Here is a 24,430-nt window from a genome sequence, read left to right as displayed (position 1 = left end):
AATTGTGAAAGATAGAAATAAAAAAAAAGACTGATGATGATCTGCATCACTAAAGAAATTGTATTTATTGGTATAAAAGTAAGATGATTTAAGTCGATATGCTACCAATGTGAAAAGATTCCAACATTTTGGACAAAGTTCTTTGGAGAAAAAGTTTGGTATGTATTTTCTGAATGAGAGATGAGACTTCAAAGATTTCATTTTACATTTTAAGACATGATTAATGGGAATTTGGCTGTATCAGATAGATATGAGAATATTTGATAATTAAAATAAAATTCTGTAACAAACACACTTTTCAGCACATCTCACTGTTAACATTGCTCTGCAAAATTTCTAATTTTTTATTTTTATTTTCAGTTTATCTAACTTTTTGCTTTGCTTTAAAATTGTTAATATGTAGAATGCTTTTTATTTATTTGTTGCTAAATTGTTTGCTATTCTGAGTAGTGAATACTATGATTTTCTTGTATCCGTTGTAGAGTGAGTCTGGGGAAGTCAGACCCTCAAGGAATGTCCAAAAGTACCTATGATGATCCCCCAAGTAACAAGTATCAGCCACTACCCCATTCACACTATAGTTATGGTGTTCCTACCAACCAAATCAACCATTATCCAGTATACCCTCCCCCTTCCTATCCAGAGAGTAAGTTTTGATATCTCCATTTTCCTGCCTGTTTGTTCGTCTGTGCTGTCTTTGTCTGTGTATCTTAAATTTTATGTTTGCAATGATACATTTTTGTACTGCCTTGCAATATTATCTCAAATATTGATGTTGAACAACATTGCAATTTAGAATGATTTTGTTACACTTTCATTTTTAGTTTAGCATGATGTTTCAATGCTAAGACCAGACAGCTTCAGTAGTGACCTAAATTGTCTGCTCCATGTGTTAGAATTCATTATCCATCAGCCTTTCTAAAATGCTAATATTTAATATAACAACTATGTTATATGTTCTTTAAATATTTATCGACTTGAAATCTTTAACGTCCAAAGCCTTAGACTGCTATACACTTCTTAAGAGCCTTGTAGTGAATTTCACGATCTCTAAATTTCTGAAAAGGTCTCTTATCAGTAAGCCATACTTTATGCTAACATTGGTGATTTGAGGATGTTTCAAGCATTTACACACCACCATAAGTAAAGTAACATTTTCTGCTGTGCACAATTTCAAGCTACCAAATTTTACTTTCAAAGCATTAGTCAACCTAGGACTACAGTCAAAGATATTTGTCCAAGGTACTACACAGTGATACCAAACCCTGAATATGTTTGTAAAGCAAATTTAATCACATGACTATGATAGCTTTTTTAATTTTTTTTCTTTTGTTTTTGCTTCTTGCCAGTTCTACATTCAAAGTAGCTGATAGAATTAATAGAAATCTAATTTACTGAGGAATTGTCTTATATTTTATTTCAATGTCTGTCTTCTAAACAGTACTTTAAGTTAATAAGTTTCTTACCTTTTAAGCTGTTTTTTTCTTAGTATTCACACTTACCTTTCCCAGAGTACTTTAATAGCAAATCATCCAGGACATTTTTTCTTTTATTCTATTTTAGAATTTTAATTTAATTTTATAAATTTATAGTAAATTAGTCAATAGACATAGTTGTTGAGCTTCAAATGTAGCTTCCTTGAGACAGATTAAGTTGTTTCACTACTTAAGTGCTCATGTTACCTTTTCTGTCAGTATCATACTTCACCTAATCCTCATTACTGATATTTTATTTAGCTTACTTTCATGCCTCGTTATAATCACAGCTACATTTTTTTTTTCTGGAAACTTACCAATATTTCTTATTCATTATCTAATATACAACTGTTCTACATATTTCATTTAAAACAATTTTTAAATTTATGTCCTTCCAGGATTGACTAATAGTTATACTTGATAATTTTTTTTTTTATTTATTGCTGATTATTCTAGAAGTTTGCTTAAGTTAATCTAAATGTTTTCTGCTACTTTTCAAGCTATCTACATTTATCTTTTGCTTTCCCTGGTTTTTTTGACAAGATTTAGAATATTTTAAATAGCAATCTTCCAAATCAATTTCATTTTAAGATTTTACACCTAAACTATATAGCTTTGTTGCAATTGAATAAAGATTGTAGATTATGGTGTTGTTTTGTATCAGAAGATACTCTGTGTTTATGTAAATTATACATATAACTAACCTTTAGATGGACACTTTTGGATGAGGTTCTTCCAAATATGTGTGTATTTTAAAAACTGAATATAACCTGTATCTAGTGATTACTTCACAATATAATGGTCATAAAATGAGATGTTTTTATCACCTGCTGGTGTTGTAAATCATTTCATAAGACTAAAAGGAATATATTTTTAAACTAATAAAGCTATTCCTGAAACGTGTTGACTACTTGATGACAAAATTGAAAGAGTTATAAATGGTATTGGTTCTTTTTTCTTCTTTCTCTACTTTCAATTAAATTTTGGAAGGATTATGTAATTTATAATTCTCAAGTCCAGTAGAGTAAGCCTTAATAATTAGTGTACCACTATTTCGTATCAGATATTACTTTTCCACGTTTAAAAATAACTGTTTGGGAAAATGAAGACTCACAAGCTCACCACAGGTAATTAAAGTATGTATTTTCTAATTCATGTATCATTTCCTACATCCATTTGGATCAATTAAAGCCAGAAGTTAGGGCCAAGTATTTGGAGGTAAAAAAAAACTGTATATGAAATAGATTTAGTCATACTAGTAGGTGAAGTAATGTATAGTAAGTAGATTTATAGACATTTCGTGGTACCAATAGATAAATGTATAACAAGACCTGTAGTTATTTGAAGGTGAAGATATATCAGCAAGTGAATAATGTATACAAAGTAAATTTATAGGTATTTGAAAGTGAAGAACTGTATATAGATATAGATTAGTGGGTGAAGAAATTCTAATATTGTATTGGAAACTTCTTAGAATGTGTGATTCAATCATAAGTGTGAGTGGCTTACATTGTAACATTTAGAGGTATCTTCATAAGTGAAATCTTAGCATTGATAAAAGACAGGAGAGTTGTATGCAAATAAAAATAAACTAGAAATACATTTACACTTTATATATATATAACACATCATTCATCATTGCTGCATCCAGTTTGAGTTGTCACCTAAAGTTGTTGTTTACATGTTTATCCTATAATTTTATATTTTAAATTTTTTGTGTGTTTGTCACATATTGTAAAATACCAAGTTTTGAATCTGAAATTACTGAATGGTTTTTCATTTTTTTTTTTTTTTTGTTAATGTTCTGGTAGAAGGTTGTTCTAAACTCCTTTTTTCTTTCTTTTTATTTTTCAAATTGTGATTCTAATGTTTCTGAGTTGTATATTTGCCTGGCAAGTTACTTGATCTTAGATTGTGTTGAAACTAAAATCATTACATGCTGGAAGCAATCCATATATACTGTTATACTCATTTTTGTTATTTTCTTGATAGTGTTGTATATTTATACATGTCTATGTTTTTTCATGCATCAATGAGCTAGTCATTGCAGTGGAACTGGACCAGGCAGATGTCCAAAAGAATTTCTTTTTATACTTCATACTATCACAAAATAAAACAAAAATGTTAATATAACAGCGTTTCCAATGGCTATCATAATTCCTTCACAATGTAATTAATTCCTATACTGCCATTTTAAAAACAAACTGAGTTACATTCTTAAATGAACTGTATCATTCGAGAGCTATTTCTCACATAGAACTGAGAAACTCATTTTCTTTTAACAGTGAGTTTCCAGATACGTACAACAGCTCAGTTTTGTACTCAGTCTGAAGATTTTTCATATTTATTCCAAATTACCCCCACCAAAAAAAAAAAAAAGAAAACCAATGCATTCAAAATTGTTTACTTATCCAGTTTCTCTTTCATTTAAAGCACTTCAACGCTTAGCCATAAACAGTGCCATTGAAATATTCCCTTTTTCTTATTGCAGCAAGAATGAACCCGAACCGTTACTGAATCCCAACTCTGATATTTGAACATGAAGGATCATAAGTCACTTTACTTGAAACCATATCTTCATTGGAATTAAACTGGATGATGTCAGTGTTATACACTAAGTCCAGTGCATCTAATATTCGATTCTTTTCAAGCTCTTCATCTTTCATATTTTATTTCTCTAAGTTTTTAGACTAATATATTATTGTTGCGAAAGAAAAGTGCAAGGTTATTTAAATTTGTTTTCTAGTGCCAATTCTGATTTGTTGGACTAAAAACTTTGTAAATCATCATTTCAAAAAAATGTTTTGTTTGCTTTTTGTTTTTTTTCTTTCAACGAAACATTCCAATTTTCATGAGTTTTTTTCATATCACAATTCTTTACTTGGAATTTTTCTCCCTGCTCTTGGCTCAAACCCAACCTGAGTTTAGATTCTCTCTTCCATATCATTTATTTCTGTTGACCACTCATAGGAAGTCTAGTTATTTTGATATGTTCTTATAAAAATAATTAGTAAAATAATTCATCTGACAAAAACTGAATGAAATCTGGTGATCTCGATGATTGTGTTTTATAATAAAGTTCCTTAGGTCTCAGTAATCACAATCATGACATATTACCTAAATTATGAAGCTATGTTTAACTAGTGATTGCTTCTGGGAATCTATAGCCTGTGATAAGTGTATCAGTTACATTGAAATATTGATTTCTCTTAGCTGTTTACTGATTAAACTTTAGTTTAATTTATCCACCATCATTCTCGTTAAGATTCAGTAAGAAAATATTTAATTCCCCTCAAAATTTTTTGGTTTCATCATATTTCGTCTGGAGTTGATATAAAAACTTCTATTTGCTGCAGGAGGAAAAAAAATACAAAACATACATTTTAATAACTTGACAATAAAATATATTTTTTCATTTACCTTTGAATAAATTTATCTTTAATATAACAATATTTTAAGCATCAAGTAATACATGGCTTACATTGTACAAAGAAAAAAAAAATGTATTTCTTTTTATGCTTCCATTCAGTGAATTTTTCTTGTTGGTTAGATTATTGAAAATCTATTCTATCAAAGTTGACTTGAATGAAAGAGGTCTTGGTCTAATCACTCAACTGGACTTTTGTCAGAAATTTGGAACTTGTTATCAAACCTTTTTGATAACAGATTTAAATTACATAAAATGTATAAAATGATCAACTTTGCTCAAGATGAGCTTTTTATTTCTCTAATTTTAAAAAAATCTTCTTAAACTTACTTATATTTAAGTATTTGAACATTTTTGGAATTTGTTGCAATATCGACCAGTTCCCTTTGCTCAAACTATTTATAAATACAAGAATCTCTATATATTTCCATTTTCCTTTTTCTTGATTGTAGTTTATCAACAAACCCCTTTGTAAAACAGATTCTCAATTTCACCTCCATCATCACACCCCTCTTTTTTTTAGCATCAAGCTGGTATTTGTAAATGATCATAGTTGCCCAAATTTTACTCTCACAGATCAGTAATAAATTCTTGGCGTTTTTTAACTCAAAACATTAAAAAAAAACAAAAAACCCTGAGTTTCATACACAGCAAAGTATCCTTATACATTAGTAAGTCTTAGCTTAAATTTGGGAGGGAGAGGGGTTTTAAATGATATTTAGACGCTTTTTCAATTTTCAAAATATAAAATTTTTTATTTATTATTATTTTCCATTCAAATTTAATTTCTTATCAGTCAGACCATTTTATTTCAGATGGTTTCATTTTATTTTATATCTAAATGTATGACTGTGATAATCTTAATTATTTGAGTTCTGGCCATTTAACTTTTTTTCTTTTCATTTAACATTTATATATATGGATTAACATACATGACTGCTGAACAACTGTCTTATGACATGTGCTGAATAAATCAAGATTATACTTACACATTTCTGTTCAATTGACTTGTGTTTAACTTACAAATATTGTTAGCATTTTAAAACCAACTTTTAAATTTATTTTTATGAAAAATTTCATTTCATATTTTTTACTATCCAGAGTAGTTGAGAGCTATTTACATGTCATCCCTGTACTTTTTCTAATGGAATTTTCGTTGTTGTCAACAACTGGGCTAGTTGATTATATTAATATAGAATGAAGAACTTTCAAGTTCTTTGTTGATGCCATCACAACTATTTAATTTTATATTGTCAACATATGACAGTCTCTACCACATATTCCTTCTATGATTTCATAGCCAACTGCTGTTGTCAACTTGTCTCTTCCCAATTTCATTATTGGTAGATATTTCAAGTGCCTTAAAATAGTATGGCTTTTTCTATAACATGACATTAGTAAGTATGCTATTTTAACATTCATTTTGATAAGATATTAAAGGAAAAAGAAACCAACATTTTATTTATGTGTTTTGTTGTTACTGAAAAAAAAATGGTTACAATCATTTTGGTGGTCTTCATTAAGTATAAGACATGAATAAAGTCTCCTGAACAATTCTTCATTAATATAGTATAGCAACATTTTACCAAATTACATTTAACCTTTTAGTATTCACATTATTCTGTCAGAAGTAATGCTTATTTATTCTCATTGCTTTGTATTAATCATGCACTATGTTGTAGCTTTGAGATTTTGAAGAGGTAACTTAATTTCCAGAATGATATTGTAGGGTTGTTGTGAGAGGCCAGAGCTGGCCAGTTTGATAATAAAACAGAATATTTTGGCTGGATATGGTTGGTTTAAATGCTAATGGGTTAAATAAAAGAAAGACTATTTCACTATAAAAAAGGGGAGCAAATTAGAGGAAAATTGTTTTAAATGTTTCAAGTTAAACATTTAAATATCAATACAATAATTTTAAAAACAGTTTTATGTAGAAAAAGTTTGAAGCTGTGATTCTCCTCTTTCCTGGTACCATTTACAATTGCTGTAGAGCAAAAAGCATAAATCTGAATTGTTTAATTAATTTCTTCAGAGAGACAAAATGTGAGATGGGAGTGGAATGTACAGAAAGTAAAGATGTAACTTTTTCCAAAGTTGTTAGCTAAATAACTAAAATCATATGCCAAAATTAGACTTGGTTTGCAGGATTTAGGTTTCTATCCCAGTGTTCAATATGTTAATATAGTAGTTTTTTTCCTTTTAAATAGATTAACAGTAAACCCAAATCATAAATTGTCTGTCTACGATTTGATATCTGGAGATTTTGCTAATAAACCCCTTAATAATTTAATTTCATCAATTTCAATAAAAACATTTTGTTTTTAAGATATTTTTTTAGTATCAAAGGTTTTAGAAAATTATCGTGCAAGCAAATAAGAGATTAGCTCCTTCTCTCCAAAAAAAAAAAAAAAAAAAAGCCTATCCTTACTGCTTGTAGGTAGTTGGCAAAACAGTTAAATGCAATCAAAAGTTCTAGATAATCTATACTTCTGTCTCTTTGAAGACCAGGCTGTCCATTCTGACATGTAGCTTCATATATATGCTAGAGAAGACTTCCTCACTGTAGATTCTGGTGACAGCCATTTCATCACACTGTAGTATAAGGCTAATAACACGAGTAATGCTGCTATTTTTATGTGTATATATTTTGAAATCTTGTATCTTTTACCTTTACTTGTTTCAGTCATTTTACTGTGGCCCTGCATTGTAGGGTTTTAGTTGAACAAAGCAACCCAAAGACTTTTTTTTCTCAAGTCTAGTAACTTATTCTATTAGTCTCTTTTGCCAAACCGTTAAGTTATAAGGATGTGAATACACCAACACTAGTTATCAAGCAATGGTGGTAGACAGACATAAACACAAACACATATATATATGGTGGGCTTTTTTCATTTTTCCATCTACCAAATCCACTCACAAAGATTTGGTTGGCCTGAGATACTTTTTTAAGGTGTCATACAGTGAAACAACCCATAACCATGTGGTTGGAAATGTTTCTGAACTGAAAAGAGATGTGTCAGTGTTTTGGAGTGAATGTACATGCAGTGACAAGGACTGGGGGTTGTACAGACTACTGAAATATAAACTGCCCTTTTTGTATCTAAGTAGTCTTTTGGTATTTCATGTTGTATGTTTCATTGTGCAGGTGGTTTGTGACAGCCTGTGATAATACAATTGTAATTTGATTTCTTATAGAGAAATTGTAGCCCCAGCAGAATTAACAAAGTCAGGTCAGCTCTGACTGAGCAGACCTATGACCAAGGCATTCCAGCCTGGAACAACACTCTTTTGTTTAGGGATATTTAGGACTATATTCCTATTTTTGAAGATAGTGAGGGGTGAACTAAGGAAGATTTGACAGCTACTTCTAGCATGTCAAATGATCGCATAAAATTTTTCAGATTGATGGTATGAGATGGTTTGTTATAATTGTTGTCTGGTTTTGCTGGAAAGAAAGGTAGTTGTTACTTATTCCCAAATTGAGCAGGCCTGTGTTCAAAGGTTTTTCTTTTTTTTTTTCTGTCTTCCAATATGTCCTTTTCTTTTTAAAGACTAACATGTTTTTTTTGGAAAATATGACTCCTAGAAGCTCCTAGAAAAAACGTGTGATGGATTTGAACGATGTTATTGTAGCTCTTGATTTTGGAACCAATGTCTAGATGATGTTCGATGTTATCTCTGTTTTGAGGATGTGTGGAAATGGTATGTGGTTACATAGAACAAGGTGAGGAGATATCTTTGTGGTACACTGTTCAGGAAATTGCAGATTCTAGATGTGATGGTGTCTACTACATTGTCTTGTTGATCTGAGAAGAGTTAGTCTGCTGATAAACATTCTGTGGGTTTTCTTAACTCTTTAACATTTAAACCACCCATATCCTGTTTTATGTTCAAACTAGTCAAATTTATCCAACAATGTCATTGTAAAAATAAAAAATCACATCATTGAAATTTCAAAGCTTAAAGATAATGCAAAATTTATTTAAAACAATGCAGATAAATAAGCATTACATTTGACAGAGTAATCTGAATGCTAAAGAGTTAAAATGGTTTTATCTTTTATATAAATAAGGAATAGAATCAAGCGTTATATCAACAATAATTAAAAATTTTTTTAATGCTTGTTTATGAGTAATATGTTTGATTTTGGGAGGTGACTATAAAACTTAGTGGGTACAAAGAAAAAAAATCTTTAAAATTTTTATTTCATTCTGTGATAGGGCTAATAGTAAGATTATCATGATTTTACCCAGTTCCTGGATTGTGTAGATCTGGTAGCATTGTTGGTCTTTTTCCCAATATAATTTTGTTAAAGAGTTTCATGAATTGACACAAACCCAAACTAATACATCTCTTCATTAAGCATTTATGAAATTTCAAATGCCTTTTGTAACCAATCATAGCTTTATTGACCAAAACTCCCATGCATAGATTGTGAGCACTTATAACCTTATTTTATATATCCATGAAAGACCACCTGTAAGCCAGATTATCCTGTTTAGGATCATTCTTCAAATACATTAATTGATGTACTGAAAAGATATCTAAGATGTTCTTCAGAAATATTTTAAACCGTGCTGAAAATACAGTTCAGCAGGTTAGGGATTTGATATGAATTATATACTAGTGGTGCATTTTATTCCAACACAAACATCCAAAAAGTTTTCATTAGAATGGTGTTCCATACACTTAGCATAATTATTTATCTCTTAGGTTTTTTTTTAAAACTCAGTACCTGTATCCTTGTACTGCTAAAGGAGACAAGATTGACATTACTGCATTGGAGCATCTTTTGGAGTCAGTGCAATTTTTGGCATGAAGTCTCTAGGTTCATGTGAATGATGCCAAGATGCAAAATGTTATGGAGGATGATATCATCTGCATGGGAGGTGTGTGGAAGACAAAACAATGTTTTCACAAGGGCAAGAACTAATTGAAGAACGTCAGAGGTTTCCAATAAATTTGACCGTACAAAAGCAATACTGATGATTAAGGGGAGAGAATTTAGTGTTGGAGAAGGTTAGGATTAATGGCAGTCTCTATTACCGTTGAGATGTTTAAATGATTATGATACGATGATAGTTGGTAGGATCTTTCGTCAACAGAAGAAATTTTCATAACTAAATACATAAACCCATAGTGTATAATTTGACATGGTATATCTCTTGAAGTAGCCTTTAGGCCTTATAATGAGATATCTCAGCCACTCATTTGTTATAAAATATCTTATCAGAGCTTGAGGGATTCATGTGGACTTTCTTTGAGTTATGATAGACTATATGGTCACTAGAAGTAAGACCCAAATATTAAAAAAAGGAAGACATTGAACAATGTTGATGTGGATATACAAAAAAAAAAAGGAACCTGATCATACTGTAACATGTTTGAGGTTTGTTCGCTTTAAGCTGATCTGTATTAACAATCACTATTCACTCCATAGACTATTGTTTGTTTTCCAGAACTTATTCAGCCAAAGTAATTGACATTAATGATGCAAAAGTTTGTTTACTTTATAACAACAGGTTTAATCACAAATTTGTCTTCACATGTGCACACAGACATTTTCAGTTTTAATTTTCTAAGTCAGCTTTGACTTCATCCTTATCTTACAAGATAATTAAACACAATTTTAGTAATATAAAACAAATAATTTAAGATTTAGACAACTTGATTTGCAAAATTAAGTAGTAAATAAAAAATTTAAAACTACTGTTACACGTAACAAGAAAAATATCAATAAAAAAATAACTTTTTTTTTTTTATGAAAAATATTTACAGCTAAAGAAATTGATTTTTTTTTAAACAGCATACTATTTAAAGGGAAACCAAATTCAGATTTGAAAAGCAATTTCTTACAAATCACAGTTATTTGAATATAAACCTTTCCAGTTGTCAATGATGGATGGGAGTGTGTCAGCATTAGCCAACAACTAGTAAAGGATTTATAGTTAGGTAAAAAATATTAAAATACTCTTTCATAATGTTGGTCAGGATTTTGTGTGGGTCGAGCTTGGACATGGTGTTGTGTTGGACCTCGTCGACGTGGAGGAGCTAAAAATTCAAACATACTGGTTGTATGTTGTGACAGCATACGAGATAAATCAGTAGGCATTGGATCTGTCCAAAAGAAATCATGGTTTAAAGCAGTATCACTATCACAACGCTTTGAAGGGTCAAGTGTTAACAATTTGTCCAGCAAATCTAAAGCATATTGATCTTTGACATAAACTTTTAAGCGGTCTTTTACTTTACGCTTCTGACCCTTTGGAAGTTCAATTTTGTTGTACAAGTCAAGGTTTTCAACATCAGGCCATACTTCTGGTGTAATTGACCCACATAACTGGCTAATCAATTGTAGTTGATGCTGTTCAGTATTCCCTTGCATAATAGGACTGCGTGTCCACATTTCAGCCATGATACACCCAGCTCCCCAAAGATCAACAGGTGGACCATAATTTCGTTCGCCGAGAAGCAGTTCTGGCGGCCGATACCAAAGGGTCACTACTCTGTTTGTATAACGATTAGGCTGACCTTTCAAACTGAATGCACGAGCTAAACCAAAATCAGCCAGCTTGAGTACACCATGTTTGGTAATAAGAATGTTGGCAGCTTTCATGTCTCGATGAAGGACTTTGTTACTATGGATGAAGTAGAGACTGTTCAGTAACTGTTGCATGACTTTCTTGATTTCTCCAAGAGAGAATTTTACCTGGACGTTGCTTAGCAAACCTGCCAGATCATGTTCACAGAAGTCAAATACTAGATAAAATGTTCCTCTCATCCGATTGTAACTTGTGGCTGAAAGAAAATACAAGAATATTTGAAGATTAAAAAATTTAAAAACAAAACATCAAGTGCAAGAAGAAAAGAAAGTACAATAGTTACTAAAGTAGAGATAGCAAAAAAGACAAGACTTACCTTTAGTTCTGCAAATTTCGATAAGATTAATAATGTTTTCATTCTTCAGAAGTTGTAGAATCTTGATTTCTCTTAATGCTGTGATGGGGAACTGGAAGAAATCCATCAAAAAACATTTAATTAATTCAGTGTGGAAGGTACATGTGGAAGAGGTAGAACCAGTAAGACATGGGATGAAGCGGTGAAATGTGATCTTCAGATGTTGAGTCTAACAGAAGCAATGACAAGTGACCAAGACTTCTGGTGAATTTCTGTGCTTGAGAAGACATGTCAAACTAAGTGAAATCATGGTCATGGCTAGAGCTAGTTACACTGTGGAGTGGTTGGTGTTAGGAAGGGAATCCAGTCACAGAAACCAAACAGACAGGAGCCTGGTGTAGCTCTCCGGCTTACCATCTCCAGTCAAACCATCTAACCCATGCCAGCGCGGAAAACAGATGTTAAATGATGATAATGATGATGAGCGTTAACATGTTTAATGTAGAAACTAACTAGAAATAACTTTGTATTGAAGAAAGAACACTATTAATAAATAAGTAATACTATTTTTAACAACTGTGACAAGTATGAAAGGTATATTTCAGTGTTATTATAACCTCATCAGTAAAACATAGCCATAACTATTGCAATTGTGAAAAAAAAAATCATTAAGTAAATGTACAAGACTGTACATTGGTTAGCAAAGAGAATAGATATGCTTAGAGAATAAATGATTAATAAATGATATTCACTTGAGAAACAACATTTCAGTTAGGGCTAACATTTAATATTAAGAACATTAAAAGATACTAATGAGAAATTATGTAGTGCGAAAAAGGGAACAAGGAAAAAAACACTCACAGTACTTTTTCAAGAAATAACTTCAGACATCAAGCAAAATTTATAATTAGATGCCAAATTGTTTTTTATTATTATCTAGTTAAGAGGGAAAGCAGTGCTCATGACCCTTTACAAGGCTTCCAAGACTAGTGGAGAGAGAGGAAAGTATCTTCAAACCAGAGATCAGGCCTGAATGCTTGCAGCAGAGTGGATTCTGCTAAAGGCACTCAAAGTACCAGACAGTGATGTTAAACTGGGTGATGGAATAAGTCTACCACACATTGCAGGATTTGGACTCAGAACGCAATGAGCCAGAAGAAAAACCGAAAGACATTCAGTCTGATATTCTTAATCCTGCCAATCCACTGCCCAGGATTAGCATTTTTTTTTTTAATTGACCCCAAAAGAATGAAAAGTAAATTACCTTCAGCAGCATTTGAACACAAAACAAATACCTTGAGGCATTCTGCCCAACAATCTAATGATTGCCATTTTGCTATCAATATGATTTTCTCATCATTCATCATCATCCTTTAACGTCCACTTTCCATGCTAGCATGGGTTGGACGATTTGACTGAGGACTGATGAAACCGGATGGCAACACCAGGCTCCAATCTGATTTGGCAGAGTTTCTACAGCTGGATGCCCTTCCTAACGCCAACCACTCAGAGAGTGTAGTGGGTGCTTTTACATGTCACCCATATGAAGGCCAGTCAGGAGGTACTGGCAACGGCCACGCTCAAAATGGTCTATTTTATGTGCCAATTAACATGATATGTTAGTTAATTTAGAATTATTTTGATAAAAATTTTCAGTACAAAACTTACGCCTTCTTTTTCATTTTCCATCAGAACCTTCTTTAATGCAACTAGTTTTTTGGTCTTCTTACACCGAGCTTTAAATACTTCTCTGTAAAATGAACAATAAATATCCATTAGTCACCTAAAACTATTTGCTGTTTCTAACAGAATTACATTAATAAGAAATACCTCATAATGCAAAGTGAGGCAACCAAATAATATAGACATTTCAATTGTCATTTTAGAGTTCATCCTTTTGTCAGATATACATCAGAGGAGCAGAAAATGATTGTATGGGCAAATTCCTTTTCATACTCCAGATTGCTGCTCTCTTTCATCAAACCGAACTGAAATCTGTATCTAAGAAAATAATATCCCCATGGGGTAGAGTAGTTGATGCAGGGAGTATGAGTCCATCCTATCAGCAGGACATGGGAGAGTCAAAATATTCAAAAGAAAATGGGAAATTTCTTTATTTCAATAAATGACTAATTTTTACAAATAAGCATCAAGCTTTTATGTTACAAACATATTCAACAAATTTTTGATCCTTTTGTAACAATATTTAAAACAAAAATTTATTACCTTTGTGTTTTTGATTTTTCAACTTAATTTTGAAAACTTTTTCACTGATAAAGCTGGGGTTAGCATTACAGGGACCCACAACATAATGCCAACCCTTTTGGTACATCTCTTACAACATATACAGTATACCAGTTCTAAGCCTGAGACACACATAGTAAAATTCAACAAAACAAATTCTTGAGTGTAATATTTTCCCATGATTCTGAACACTTTAATATAAACACTTGTGGTAAGTTGGTGTTGGAAGAGTTAAACTAGCATATATTAGCAATGCATTCTAAATTTTCTTTGGTATTTACTGTCAGTTGTCCATCAAATATTTCATTTTTGTTGATAAAATTAGCTGCAAAATAGAAATTAATAAATTGCTGCTGATAATAATTAAACTTGCTAAAATACATTCCCTTGGATAAGGTTTAATAAATTTATTTCACATCTGATTAAGACTGCATGCTTTACTTAACACTTTATGTCCTGTGTATCAGATGTGATACACAGGACATATTGGATCATCCCATAAATAATGAAGTTTTTTCAATTGCATGAACTAGAAGTTGGAGGGGGACAGGATAAACTACCTGCATCAACTTGCTATAAAAGCAGGTAATAATTTTACCATGACCTTATACATAGTGCAGTTCAATTTTTAAGTTATTTTTTTGAAAGCTTTAATGGAAGTAACAAAGGAAAATATTCGGCATATTTTGCCTTTATGAGTTCAATGAAGACAACAATGCAATGGAAAGTGCAAGGAATATTAATGCAGTATATGAGGATCAGACAATACGAGTAATCCAGTGTCAACGATGGTTCCAGAAATTCTGAACTGGAAACTACATCCTAGATGATCTGTAGAGCTCGTCGAGGACATCCTGCAAACCCTGGTGGAACAAAATCCCATCATAACTGTTGAGGAACTAGCAGAGAAGCTTGGATTTGGTTGTTCAACCAGTCATTTAAGTCAGTGCCATGTTCTTCCATCAGGATAATGCTTGGCCACATACAGTGAGGATGACATTCCAAAGGGTGGAGCAGTTTGAATGGGAAACGATGTCCCATCCACCAAATTCGTCAGACATTCTTACTCCATCTGATTATCATTTATTCCGCAGTCTTCAAATTCAGTTGGACAGAAAAAATATGAATTCTGTAGAGATGAAGTCAAAACAGTACTGGAGAAGTATTTTTTGTCACATGTAAGTGAATTTTGGAAGAGGAGCCTTGCAAGTCTACCAGATAGATGGAAAAGCATTGTAGAAAATGAAGGAGAGTATATTTTATATTAGGAAAGAACTTAACTTTGAAAAATAAAACCGCATTATTTATGGGATGACCCAATATTTTGTTGGCATCCATGTATCATATACGATACACATTCTCAATTTTTCCAGTCACTAAAGTGAAAGAACTAAAATTCAGTACTCCTATAACATAGTTTATTTATAGTTTCATACTTTATTCCAATATCTTGTCCCAATATTGTTTTTATTTGCACAGAATCATTCATTTTTTTTCCCTACAAAACCACTTCAAAATGTCTTTCAATAGGTATATGATGACACATACTAAATGTTTTCCCACAAAATATCCTTGTAAAATAAGAGTGTGTCTTATACACCAAAAAAATACAGTATGTTGCAAGTTGTAAGTCACAGTTTTGTACCCAAGCAACTGAAATTTTGCATGCAAGCACATCTTTAGAAGGAGTAAAATCATAGACTACATGACATTTTCCCAATGATTTCTATATTCTTACAAAAACTAAGAATATAATATCCACAAACATAGTAAGACATTAGAAAAAGTTACTAATAAAATATTTTGGAGTTGTATTTATCTGTGACTTAATCTAAGAGAATGTATTGAATTTAAAGCAACTACATTGTGGAAGAGCAGTTTAGTAACACATAAGGCTATTAACCTTTTGCCTGTCCAAAGCATTTTCAAAAATTTGTTCTACATGTCCATACTTGTTTTCAGGCTTTTAGTTAACCTGTTTTCATACATTCTGAGTAAATATAAAGCTTTCCTTCTGTGCGTCCCAAGTTACTGTAGTAATTGAGAAAAATTGGGAATAGGCACAGATGTGGCTGTGTGATAAGAAGCTTGATTCCCAAGCACATGGTCCCAGGTTCAGGCCCACGGTGTGGCACCTTGGGCAAGTGTCTTCTACTATAGTGACAGGCTGACCAAAGCCTTGCAAGTAGATTTAGTAGATGGAAATTGAAAGACCATTGTATATGTATATATCTGTGAGTGTGTATTTGTTTGTCCCCACCACCACTTGACAATGCTGGTTTGTTTATGTCCTTGTAACTTAACAGTTTGGCAAAAAGTGACCACTAGAATAAGTACCAGGCTTAAAAAAAAAATAAGTACTGGGGTCGATTTGTTCAACTTAACCCTTCAAGACAGTGCGCCAGTATGGCTGCTGTCCAGCATCTGAAACAAATAAATGATAAAAGATAAAATGTCTCTCATATACAATGCAGGGACATCAAGGAAATATGTCTTGTGTTTCACGTAACCTACAGGACAGTCAATGGGTTAAATTCACTTTAAATTTATTTCATTAAATTTCAACATCTAAAATAAATTCAAAGAGAATTTAATAGCATTGTGTGTTGTTAAAAGGCTCTTCGGTGACATATTTGCTTCATTCAATTATGTGCAGCGTCTATTATTTATTTGTACATTTTGGAAGCAATTTTAGGTGAATCAGCAGTCCTGAACTAACTGATGACTGTCAGCATCTTTCTAAATCAATTTATATAAAATATAGTAAATTTATATGACTGCATTTATTTTAGGTCATAATTATCTCTAGACAAGACTGTGTATTACTGTTAATATTGTGACATTAGAATGAACCATAAGCACATCCAACTTCATACAGTAAAACTGAAAATGATAATCATCAAAGCAATCAATGGGTGTTAATTTAACAGAAAAGAACTATAAGAAAATCTAAGTACAGGACTTGAAAGTTCCCTCTATTAACAGCTGGTGTTGAGTGTGATAAACTGAAATAAGCATTTGTTTAAGGCCTTCTCAAGCTTCTCACCATTTTTTGCAATGTCCCCAAAAAGCCCTTTTATTTTTCATTTTTCCAGTGAGAGGTGGCAGGATTTTGAAGTCAGAATACAGTGATAGAACAGATACAAGGAATTTCAAATTATGCTCTAACACTTCCTCCCAATCACTACTTTGGTCTGGTACTCTGTTTTATCAACCCTGAAAGGATGAAAAACAAAGCTGACCATAACAGGATTTGAATTTGGAGCACAGTGATCTGAGACAGATGTCAAAGGGGCATTTTATCCAACACTCTAGCAATTCTGTGAATTTGCCACCTCTCAAAGTATTGTGACTATATGGATTAACCACGGAAGGTTAACTTCATCATACAAGTAGTTTTCCTTCCAAACTGAAGAACTTTTTATGTTTGAGTGGGTTTTCTGCACAAAGGACATAGATGAGATAACAGCAGTCTTTGATCAAAGGCCAACCCAATTAAGAACAACCTGTGTTTAAACAACAGCTGCTATTTTATTTTGTTTTGAAAGGATTATACCAAAATACATGTATACTCTTTCTCAGTATAAATAATGGACACACTACTTGGTATTTGCACAAAGATTCAACTAATGTTGACCAAGAACAAAGCAATGATTACAAATTGTTGAAAATAGCCTCCAATAAAAACCTTATATGGACAGTCATTGTCTAAAGACATGAAACAACCCTTGATGAAACAATTATAGAAGGGAAAAAAATCAGACAACACTCCCACTAGTAATAATTGAGTGCATGCATGTATGTATCTCTTTACTCCCTGTAAACAATATGTCTTGTAGCTCTGCACTTGTGAAGACCAGTAGAATAAGATCTTACTTGAAAAACATGTAAGTGTTGGCAACAAGAAGAGCATCCAGCCATTTTAGGAGGTTCCTGCTAGTTATTTGGAGCCCACAAGATGATGGCACAGCCAGAAATCAATAACCAATAGCGAAGGGAGATAATTCCCAATTGTTTACCTTTGAGTAACGAGGCTTTCCCCCTCCATATTTTGAAGATATGCCATAAAGCTAAACCCTTTATGGTATATCATAAACCAACCGTCCCCATTTTTAAAGAGATATATATTTATGTATTTCTATATCTATTTTGTATTTGTATATATATATAAAATCATTTTAAGCAGGAGTGATTTGAAATTTTCAACAAGATAATCTGAGCCAGAGGACTGCATTGGATTTATTGTCTCAATTTCAGCATGGTTTCTAAAGCTGGATGTCTTTCCTAAGGCTAAACACTTTAAAGAGAGCACTAAATACTTTTCTTGATAGGTTACCTTGCAACCTGCAAGAGCAAAAAACCTAAAGAGCCCCTATAACTGAAAAGAGAATAGGAGAGAGTGTGATGATCTTAGCCATGGTGATGAGAGTAATGTAATGATGAGGAACAGATTTATAGTTATTGTAGGGTGGTGGTGGAGAGGTACTGTTGGGGGAGGGAGTATGGAAGGGACAAGGAAAAGAGAAAGGGATTAATGTTAAGGTTTAGTGAGACAGGGACAGAGTAGTAAAGGTGAATGTGATGAGTAGTGTGGGGGGGGGGAGTATCTGGTGTTATTCTATTGTTATAAGGATGACTACAAGTGTGAGGAAAAGAGAACATGAAAGAGAGATGAGTGGCAAGGGTTTGCTGGTCACTAAATGAAAGACAAGTGTAGGGGTCGTGTATGTAGGTCAGAGAGGAAGTGATGAGGTGTTAAAGAAGTAAAAAAACTGGGGGAAAGAACTGTATCAGAGGCAGAGGATGCAAGAAGATAGGGTAAGTGCAGGAAGAGGAAGAGGGGGCTAAATGGTACCATAGAAGAAGTGAGAAGAATGTGGAGGAAGTATTCCAGATAGGGAGACTATGGGGAGCAGTAGGTGAATGCAGCAAAGAGAAGTGAGACTGGCAAGTACCATAGAGTTAAGGGAGTAGAGAATATATGCAGCATGAACAGAGACGAAGAAATGTTGGGGGGAAAAAAGAGGGGAAAGAGATGATGAATGTAGAGAAAACATTCCAGGAAAGAAGGTTGTGAAAGAGAAACACAGTGTGAGAAGGAAGTAGAATAATATAACAGATAAATGCAACAAAAACATCCCAGCCAACAACATTCTCCTTTATTTCTGCCATGCTTGCCTAAGCATTAATTGTTTCTTTCTCTTTACTTTTTAGTGAGATTCAGCATCTTGAGATCAGTTTTCTTTACCTCAAGCACCATCCACTTTGAGTAATGTTCTCTCTTGCAAACTACTTCTGATATCTTTTATATACAGCTTTTCTCCCAAGTCATTTGTACTGCATTATTCAAACATGTCAGTGTAAGCATACATTCAGCAATGTATGCTTGCTTCACTTATTTGGAGCCTCCACAAAACTTCTGTATCCAGGGCCCAGGTCTCATTACCAAGTAGCACTTCACTTTACAATCTGCCCTTCACTTTGAAGGAGAAGCCCTTTGTTGCCAGCAGTAGTAGCTCCCTGAATTTTTTCCACCTCGTTCTTACTTGGGCCACTATGCTTTCACAGCACCCACCCACCAAATGCTAAATAGGATATCTAGGGAACAAAAGCCATTGACTACTTCCAGAGAGCCTTATGAGCAGCTACAAGAAACTGCTTCCATGGTGCATGCCATACTTAATACTCTAGTACATCTAGCATATACAAAAGTTATCTGTTGTTAACCTACCGGTGATCCCACTTACACTTTTATATTGATTGTTTATACAAGGTACACGGTATGGAGTTTCTATCTATTCCTTTTCTGCATACTGAGCATGGCCATTTCCCTGACAGCATCAGAGTCCTGATTTCTTTTCTATTTAATACAATTTTAGACATGACTAAGCTTACTTTCACTTCCAAGTTTTTCTTTCATATCAAGAATTTTTCCAAATCTTCCACAAATTCTGCTATAAGAACTGGATTATCAGCATACTGTTCTCACAAACAATCATTGAAACTCCACTATTATGGTTTGGTAGACTTTTTTTGTATTGATTCTCTGTCTGAAAAATCTTTAATAGATGTCCTACATGTACAGTTTTGTAACTCCTATTAGCAAATGAAATACGTGTAATGACTAAATAATACCAATTTTTTCTAACCTTCTATTTTGATATGCAATTACTCTACAAAAAATATTTTCAAGTATTTTCCAACTTTTATGCATACCTTTCAGAAATATTAAATCTACATACGATTTTGGAGTATTGGAATAAGTAGATGTGCTTCAAGAGGACAGTTTGTATTATAACCCTATCTACATAATATATATATATATTTGTGTGCGTGTATAAAGTAGGATTGTTCACTCCAGAGAAAAGATAAGTGCACACTATATGTTGTGATGACAATCCAATAAACTCTACATGGATTCGATCAAAAGGTCACTTTTGGTCGGGGACGCAAGAAAAATAAAATGAAAGAACGCTAATCGTTCTTTGGCGGAACTAATGACTTCCTGTCATAGAAAAGATTGCAACAGAATCATCGTAGTTTGTGACGAAATCAAATGCGATGAAACGCCGACCACGAAACATTCGCATTACAATGAGATCATCGCTACAGCAATCATTACGGAAAATTGATTCATGAAAATGAAGAGTATTTTTTACACAGGATACATAAACAAAGAAGTGTATGAATCAATGAATGAGGAAGTGTCCACGCGGTCGTGGAAGATGCTAAAAATAACAGCCAGTCTCCATCAAATTACACACTAGTCTAAAAAGAAATGTTCAATGATCATGACTGGGATAGCCTTCATCTTAGATTTGCTGTATCTGAGCTAAGGTTAAACAACGAACGTAAATTTATTAATGATCACAGTTCTAAAAGAAATAAGGCAAAGCTCATTAATATTTATACAACTATACTTCTGAATACACATACAAAATCTATGAACCAATGATGGGATCTCTACTTAGCCTTCTAAGCTGTAAGAAATAGCAACCAAATCTCACCCAACCATCTTAAATGAAGGCTATATTGGATAACGGTACACAAAATACTAGATGACCTGGGCTGAGCGTGTACAAGAGTTACAAAAGTCAAAGTTATCCTAGAATGACTGAGATTCCAGTAGGGAATTATATGATAAAGTAAAACCTAAAGTTCTAAGCGATTTGTTTTAAAATACCACGTGGTTGAATCATTTGAATCAAAACGAAATTACACCCTCTTTTTTTTCCTTTTCCTTTCAACAACTTTCAAGAGAATCCCAAAATTTATTCGCCGAGAACAAATCCACCACAAGCCCTTTATTTAGTATGTGGGGAAACGCGAAAAACAATGAGCTAATCCTTTTAATATACTCGTCTTTCATATGAAAACATGCTCAGGTCCTAGCCATGATAATAGAAAAACAAACATTAACTTGAAAAGTGACACTAGAGTTTATGTCGCTAAAATTTATTTTAATTGAATTATGTATAGAATCGATAAATGAAGTTTATTTCGTGTCTAATTATTTGAACAAAAAAATAAAATGAACGAAAGGACCGGAAGTAGAATATAAATACACCATAATTACCCGAAAGTCCCTTGTCCGATCTTAGCAAGTTTATCAAATTTGTTCACATCATCACAGTATGGATATTCCAAATCATCGTACTTGGTATTCATTGTGCTCGAGGAAGTAGTTGCTGCCGCCAGGATGAAATATTAGGAATATAAAGAAAACAATTTATTTGTAAAATATTAGCGCTTTCGCGCCCAAACAATGTGGTACAATTGTAACACAAGACTAACGTCATATGATGTACTTCCGGGTTTCTAAAGGGGCAATAATCGCTGTTAGTCTAGATGAGGGTCCCTGTAGTCTTACCTACTTTAATGCTAATGTTAGTTTTAGGTATCTGTTGTGCTGAAATAATTATTTGATTTGTCACCTTTTTTTCTGAAGCTAGAACAAAAATCTTTATTATCTTTGTATTTCAAATGCAAAACACTCGTTGTAATTGAAACGAATAGGGTTTCAGTAAAAAATGGGGTAACAGTCAAAAACTTTTAAAAAAATATAAATAGCAATTACACACATTATAAAGATTCGTACACTAAAATAGGTTCATGTATAATTGTGACCAAGTGGATTTTGACGAACAAGGAACCTGCCCGAACATCAAAATTCGCCTCACCTCACCACACATTAACTTTACGAATCTTTTTCACTATATTTATTTTGTAGACACTAGATTCTTATGAGTTTTTTTTACAGAAGTTTGATTGTATTAACCAAATTCTAACTTCCTAATTAAAAAAATTAAGTAATCTTTATTTTTTTTTATGAAAAAAATGAAATATGCGATAAATGGAGAGTGTAAATAAATAATGTATCATTCTGAATTACCGAAACGAAGTGTTTGAAAATTTGTTCATACATAATCTTTTTTTTTCAATTATGCTATATTTTTTATAATAGGAAATGTCTTATTTTCAACAATGTTAGGGTAACTAAATGTTATCATTATGGTTTTGAGAATGAAGATAGTGATTCTAATTATTTCAAAGCATCTACTTATTCGTTTCGGCAATTCAAGTGAATTTTTATATTTTACTTTCCCCGTTATTAGTGAGCTTTTCTTGCGGTATTTATTTATTTATTTTACTTGCTGGGTTGGAAGGAAGGGACAGGCAGCATCTTGGGAGAAAGATATAAGCTGAGGAGGAATTCCTGTGGACTGACATTCTCTACACAAGAACTGGGTATGAGGTAATGAGGGGAAGGAAAGCGTGTGGAATGGAAATGGCATGAGTCTAATCAGCTCCAGGGAATAGAAGCCATTATAGTAGCGTTGGGCAAAAGTAGAGACACAGTTCGCCTGTTGAACAGAGTGCGCCTCTGAGTGACTTTATAACCATCGATCGAGTGGTTCCTTTCTGGATGTACTTTAGAATGTCTGAGTTCGCAGTAGCAGCACCGTCCCAAACATGAGTGTAATACTGCAGGGGGGGGGGGGTTGAAGCATCTGGCACAAGAGATATATGTGACGGATGTGCTTTCATCAGGAGATCCTAGAGATCTCTTCTGTTTGGTTGCTCCTGTTGAAATTTCAATGTTTTGTGAAAATTTTAAAATTTGGTGAACTGATGTAATTTTCCACGCTGAACCTCAGGAGGTAATTCACTTTTTCCAGAAAAGTTTTTAAAAAGTTCCAGAGGTTTAAAGTTTGATCATTTTTACCCAATCAGAAAACAGGATTTGGAAGCTGTGATTTTGTGCGTGACAGCACATGTTGTCAACTAAACAGACGAAATATTGGCGGAATTCTGCTTTACGCACGCCATATAAATCGTCATAACTTTTTCATTTTTTGGAATTTTCAGAAAACTTTCCCGAATTTGTATTCTACACACGGTAATTCATACAATTATACAAAACACAAAAAAATTTATGTCTGATTTAAGGCCTTTTTAGCACATTTCACGACCAACATCCAATAAACCAAAAATGACCGCGTGAATAGCAGCTTGGCTTGTTACTATGGAAACCAGCACCTATATGTCTGGTTTTCAGTTGGCTAAAATTACTCAAAATTTGCAAACTTTAGAAGCTGTTAACTCTTTACTTATTGATTTATGGCAAAAATGAATTTTATGTCAAAGATTAGCATACAAAACTACATCATTACACCTAATATGAAATCAATTGGAACAGAAATTTAAAATTGGCAGCCAAACAAAAGATCCGATTTTAAGAACTCCAACTTGCGCTTTTAGTACACTCCAAACTGGTATTAGGAAGGGCATCCACCTGTAGAAACTGTCATGACAAATGCTGAAGCTCAATGTTGTCCTCCAACTCATCAGATCTTGTCAAACCCATGCCAACATGGAAACAAATGTTAAATGATGAGTATGGTCAAGACATTTGCTTCGCGACCCTGTGCTTCAACGTTTGTCTTGCTGCATGGTATCTTAGGCAGATGTCTTCTACCAAAAGCCTCAGGTTGATCCAAACCTGGCTGTTTTTTTTTTTTGTGTGCCTAAAGCAAAGCTCCTTCTGTTGCAAGAATTTGAATCAGGTCTCTAGTCAAGTAACCCAACTGAATTTCTTGTAAGTGCAGCCTACAAAACTTTCTGAATGGCATGCCTAAGAAAAAATTACCTTGAAATTTTTTTAAGTAGTGTGATCTACATGATAAGCCATGTGTCATCAAAAAAGATTGCCTATGCCTGTTCTAAGAACAACTAATGAGTCATCATTTCTTCCTTTCTTTTCTACCTTCCTCTTCTCTTAACTATGCTGTAAAAAAATCCATTTATGTTTATTTGAATAGTTCATGTTACACACTTAACCTATGAGTGGCTCACTACTAAATATATTTTTAGTGCAATCCAT

General features: G+C 32.9%; 2 protein-coding genes across 8 annotated transcripts in view; one reads left to right on the top strand and one right to left on the bottom strand.

Annotated features, from left to right (window-relative positions):
• The window catches only part of LOC106871829 (prominin-1-A), a 144,619-nt gene extending 138,256 nt beyond the window's left edge, over window positions 1–6,363 (top strand). For 3 of the 5 annotated variants that reach the window (XM_014918539.2, XM_052967069.1, XM_052967068.1), the window contains 3 exons: window positions 483–646; window positions 2,539–2,602; window positions 3,967–6,363. In XM_014918539.2, coding sequence (XP_014774025.1) covers window positions 483–646; window positions 2,539–2,602; window positions 3,967–4,012 — 274 coding nt within the window. In that variant the 3' untranslated portion in view covers window positions 4,013–6,363. The remainder of the gene's footprint in view (window positions 1–482; window positions 647–2,538; window positions 2,603–3,966) is intronic. The other 2 variants (XM_052967070.1, XM_052967071.1) reach the window with 2 other exon arrangements.
• Window positions 6,364–8,850: 2,487 nt separating this feature from the next.
• On the bottom strand, window positions 8,851–22,331 carry LOC106871831 (cyclin-dependent kinase 9). 3 transcript variants are annotated; one of them, XM_052967072.1, is made up of 5 exons: window positions 21,623–22,331; window positions 14,029–14,371; window positions 13,471–13,552; window positions 11,824–11,914; window positions 8,851–11,703 (listed from the first exon to the last, which is right to left on the bottom strand). In XM_052967072.1, the coding sequence occupies exons 3-5, from the start codon at window positions 13,489–13,491 to the stop codon at window positions 10,868–10,870; spliced, it is 948 nt and encodes a 315-aa protein (XP_052823032.1). In that variant the 5' UTR covers window positions 13,492–13,552; window positions 14,029–14,371; window positions 21,623–22,331; the 3' UTR covers window positions 8,851–10,867. The 3 variants fall into 3 exon arrangements, with proteins under 3 accessions (XP_052823032.1, XP_014774032.1, XP_014774034.1); XM_014918546.2 differs by lacking the exon at window positions 14,029–14,371 and having other exon boundaries at window positions 21,623–22,329; XM_014918548.2 differs by lacking the exons at window positions 14,029–14,371; window positions 21,623–22,331 and adding an exon at window positions 19,942–20,174.
• Between the last annotated feature and the right edge of the window lie 2,099 nt (window positions 22,332–24,430).

This window comes from Octopus bimaculoides, chromosome 4 (genome assembly GCF_001194135.2).
Source record: "Octopus bimaculoides isolate UCB-OBI-ISO-001 chromosome 4, ASM119413v2, whole genome shotgun sequence".
Classification (NCBI taxonomy): domain Eukaryota; kingdom Metazoa; phylum Mollusca; class Cephalopoda; order Octopoda; family Octopodidae; genus Octopus; species Octopus bimaculoides.
The sequence above is the reverse complement of the archived record's forward strand: the minus strand, read 5'-3'. Positions and strand labels throughout refer to the sequence as shown.

What these genes read in the sequence shown, in the direction of transcription:
- LOC106871831 (XM_014918546.2), bottom strand. Translation starts at nt 21,714, where the DNA reads ATGAATACCAAGTACGATGATTTGGAATATCCATACTGTGATGATGTG. An exon ending in TGGAAAATGAAAAAGAAGGC is followed by an intron (nt 11,915 to 13,470) that starts GTAAGTTTTGTA and finishes GATTTCTTCCAG; the next exon opens with TTCCCCATCACAGCATTAAG. An exon ending in CGAAATTTGCAGAACTAAAG is followed by an intron (nt 11,704 to 11,823) that starts GTAAGTCTTGTC and finishes ATTTTCTTTCAG; the next exon opens with CCACAAGTTACAATCGGATG.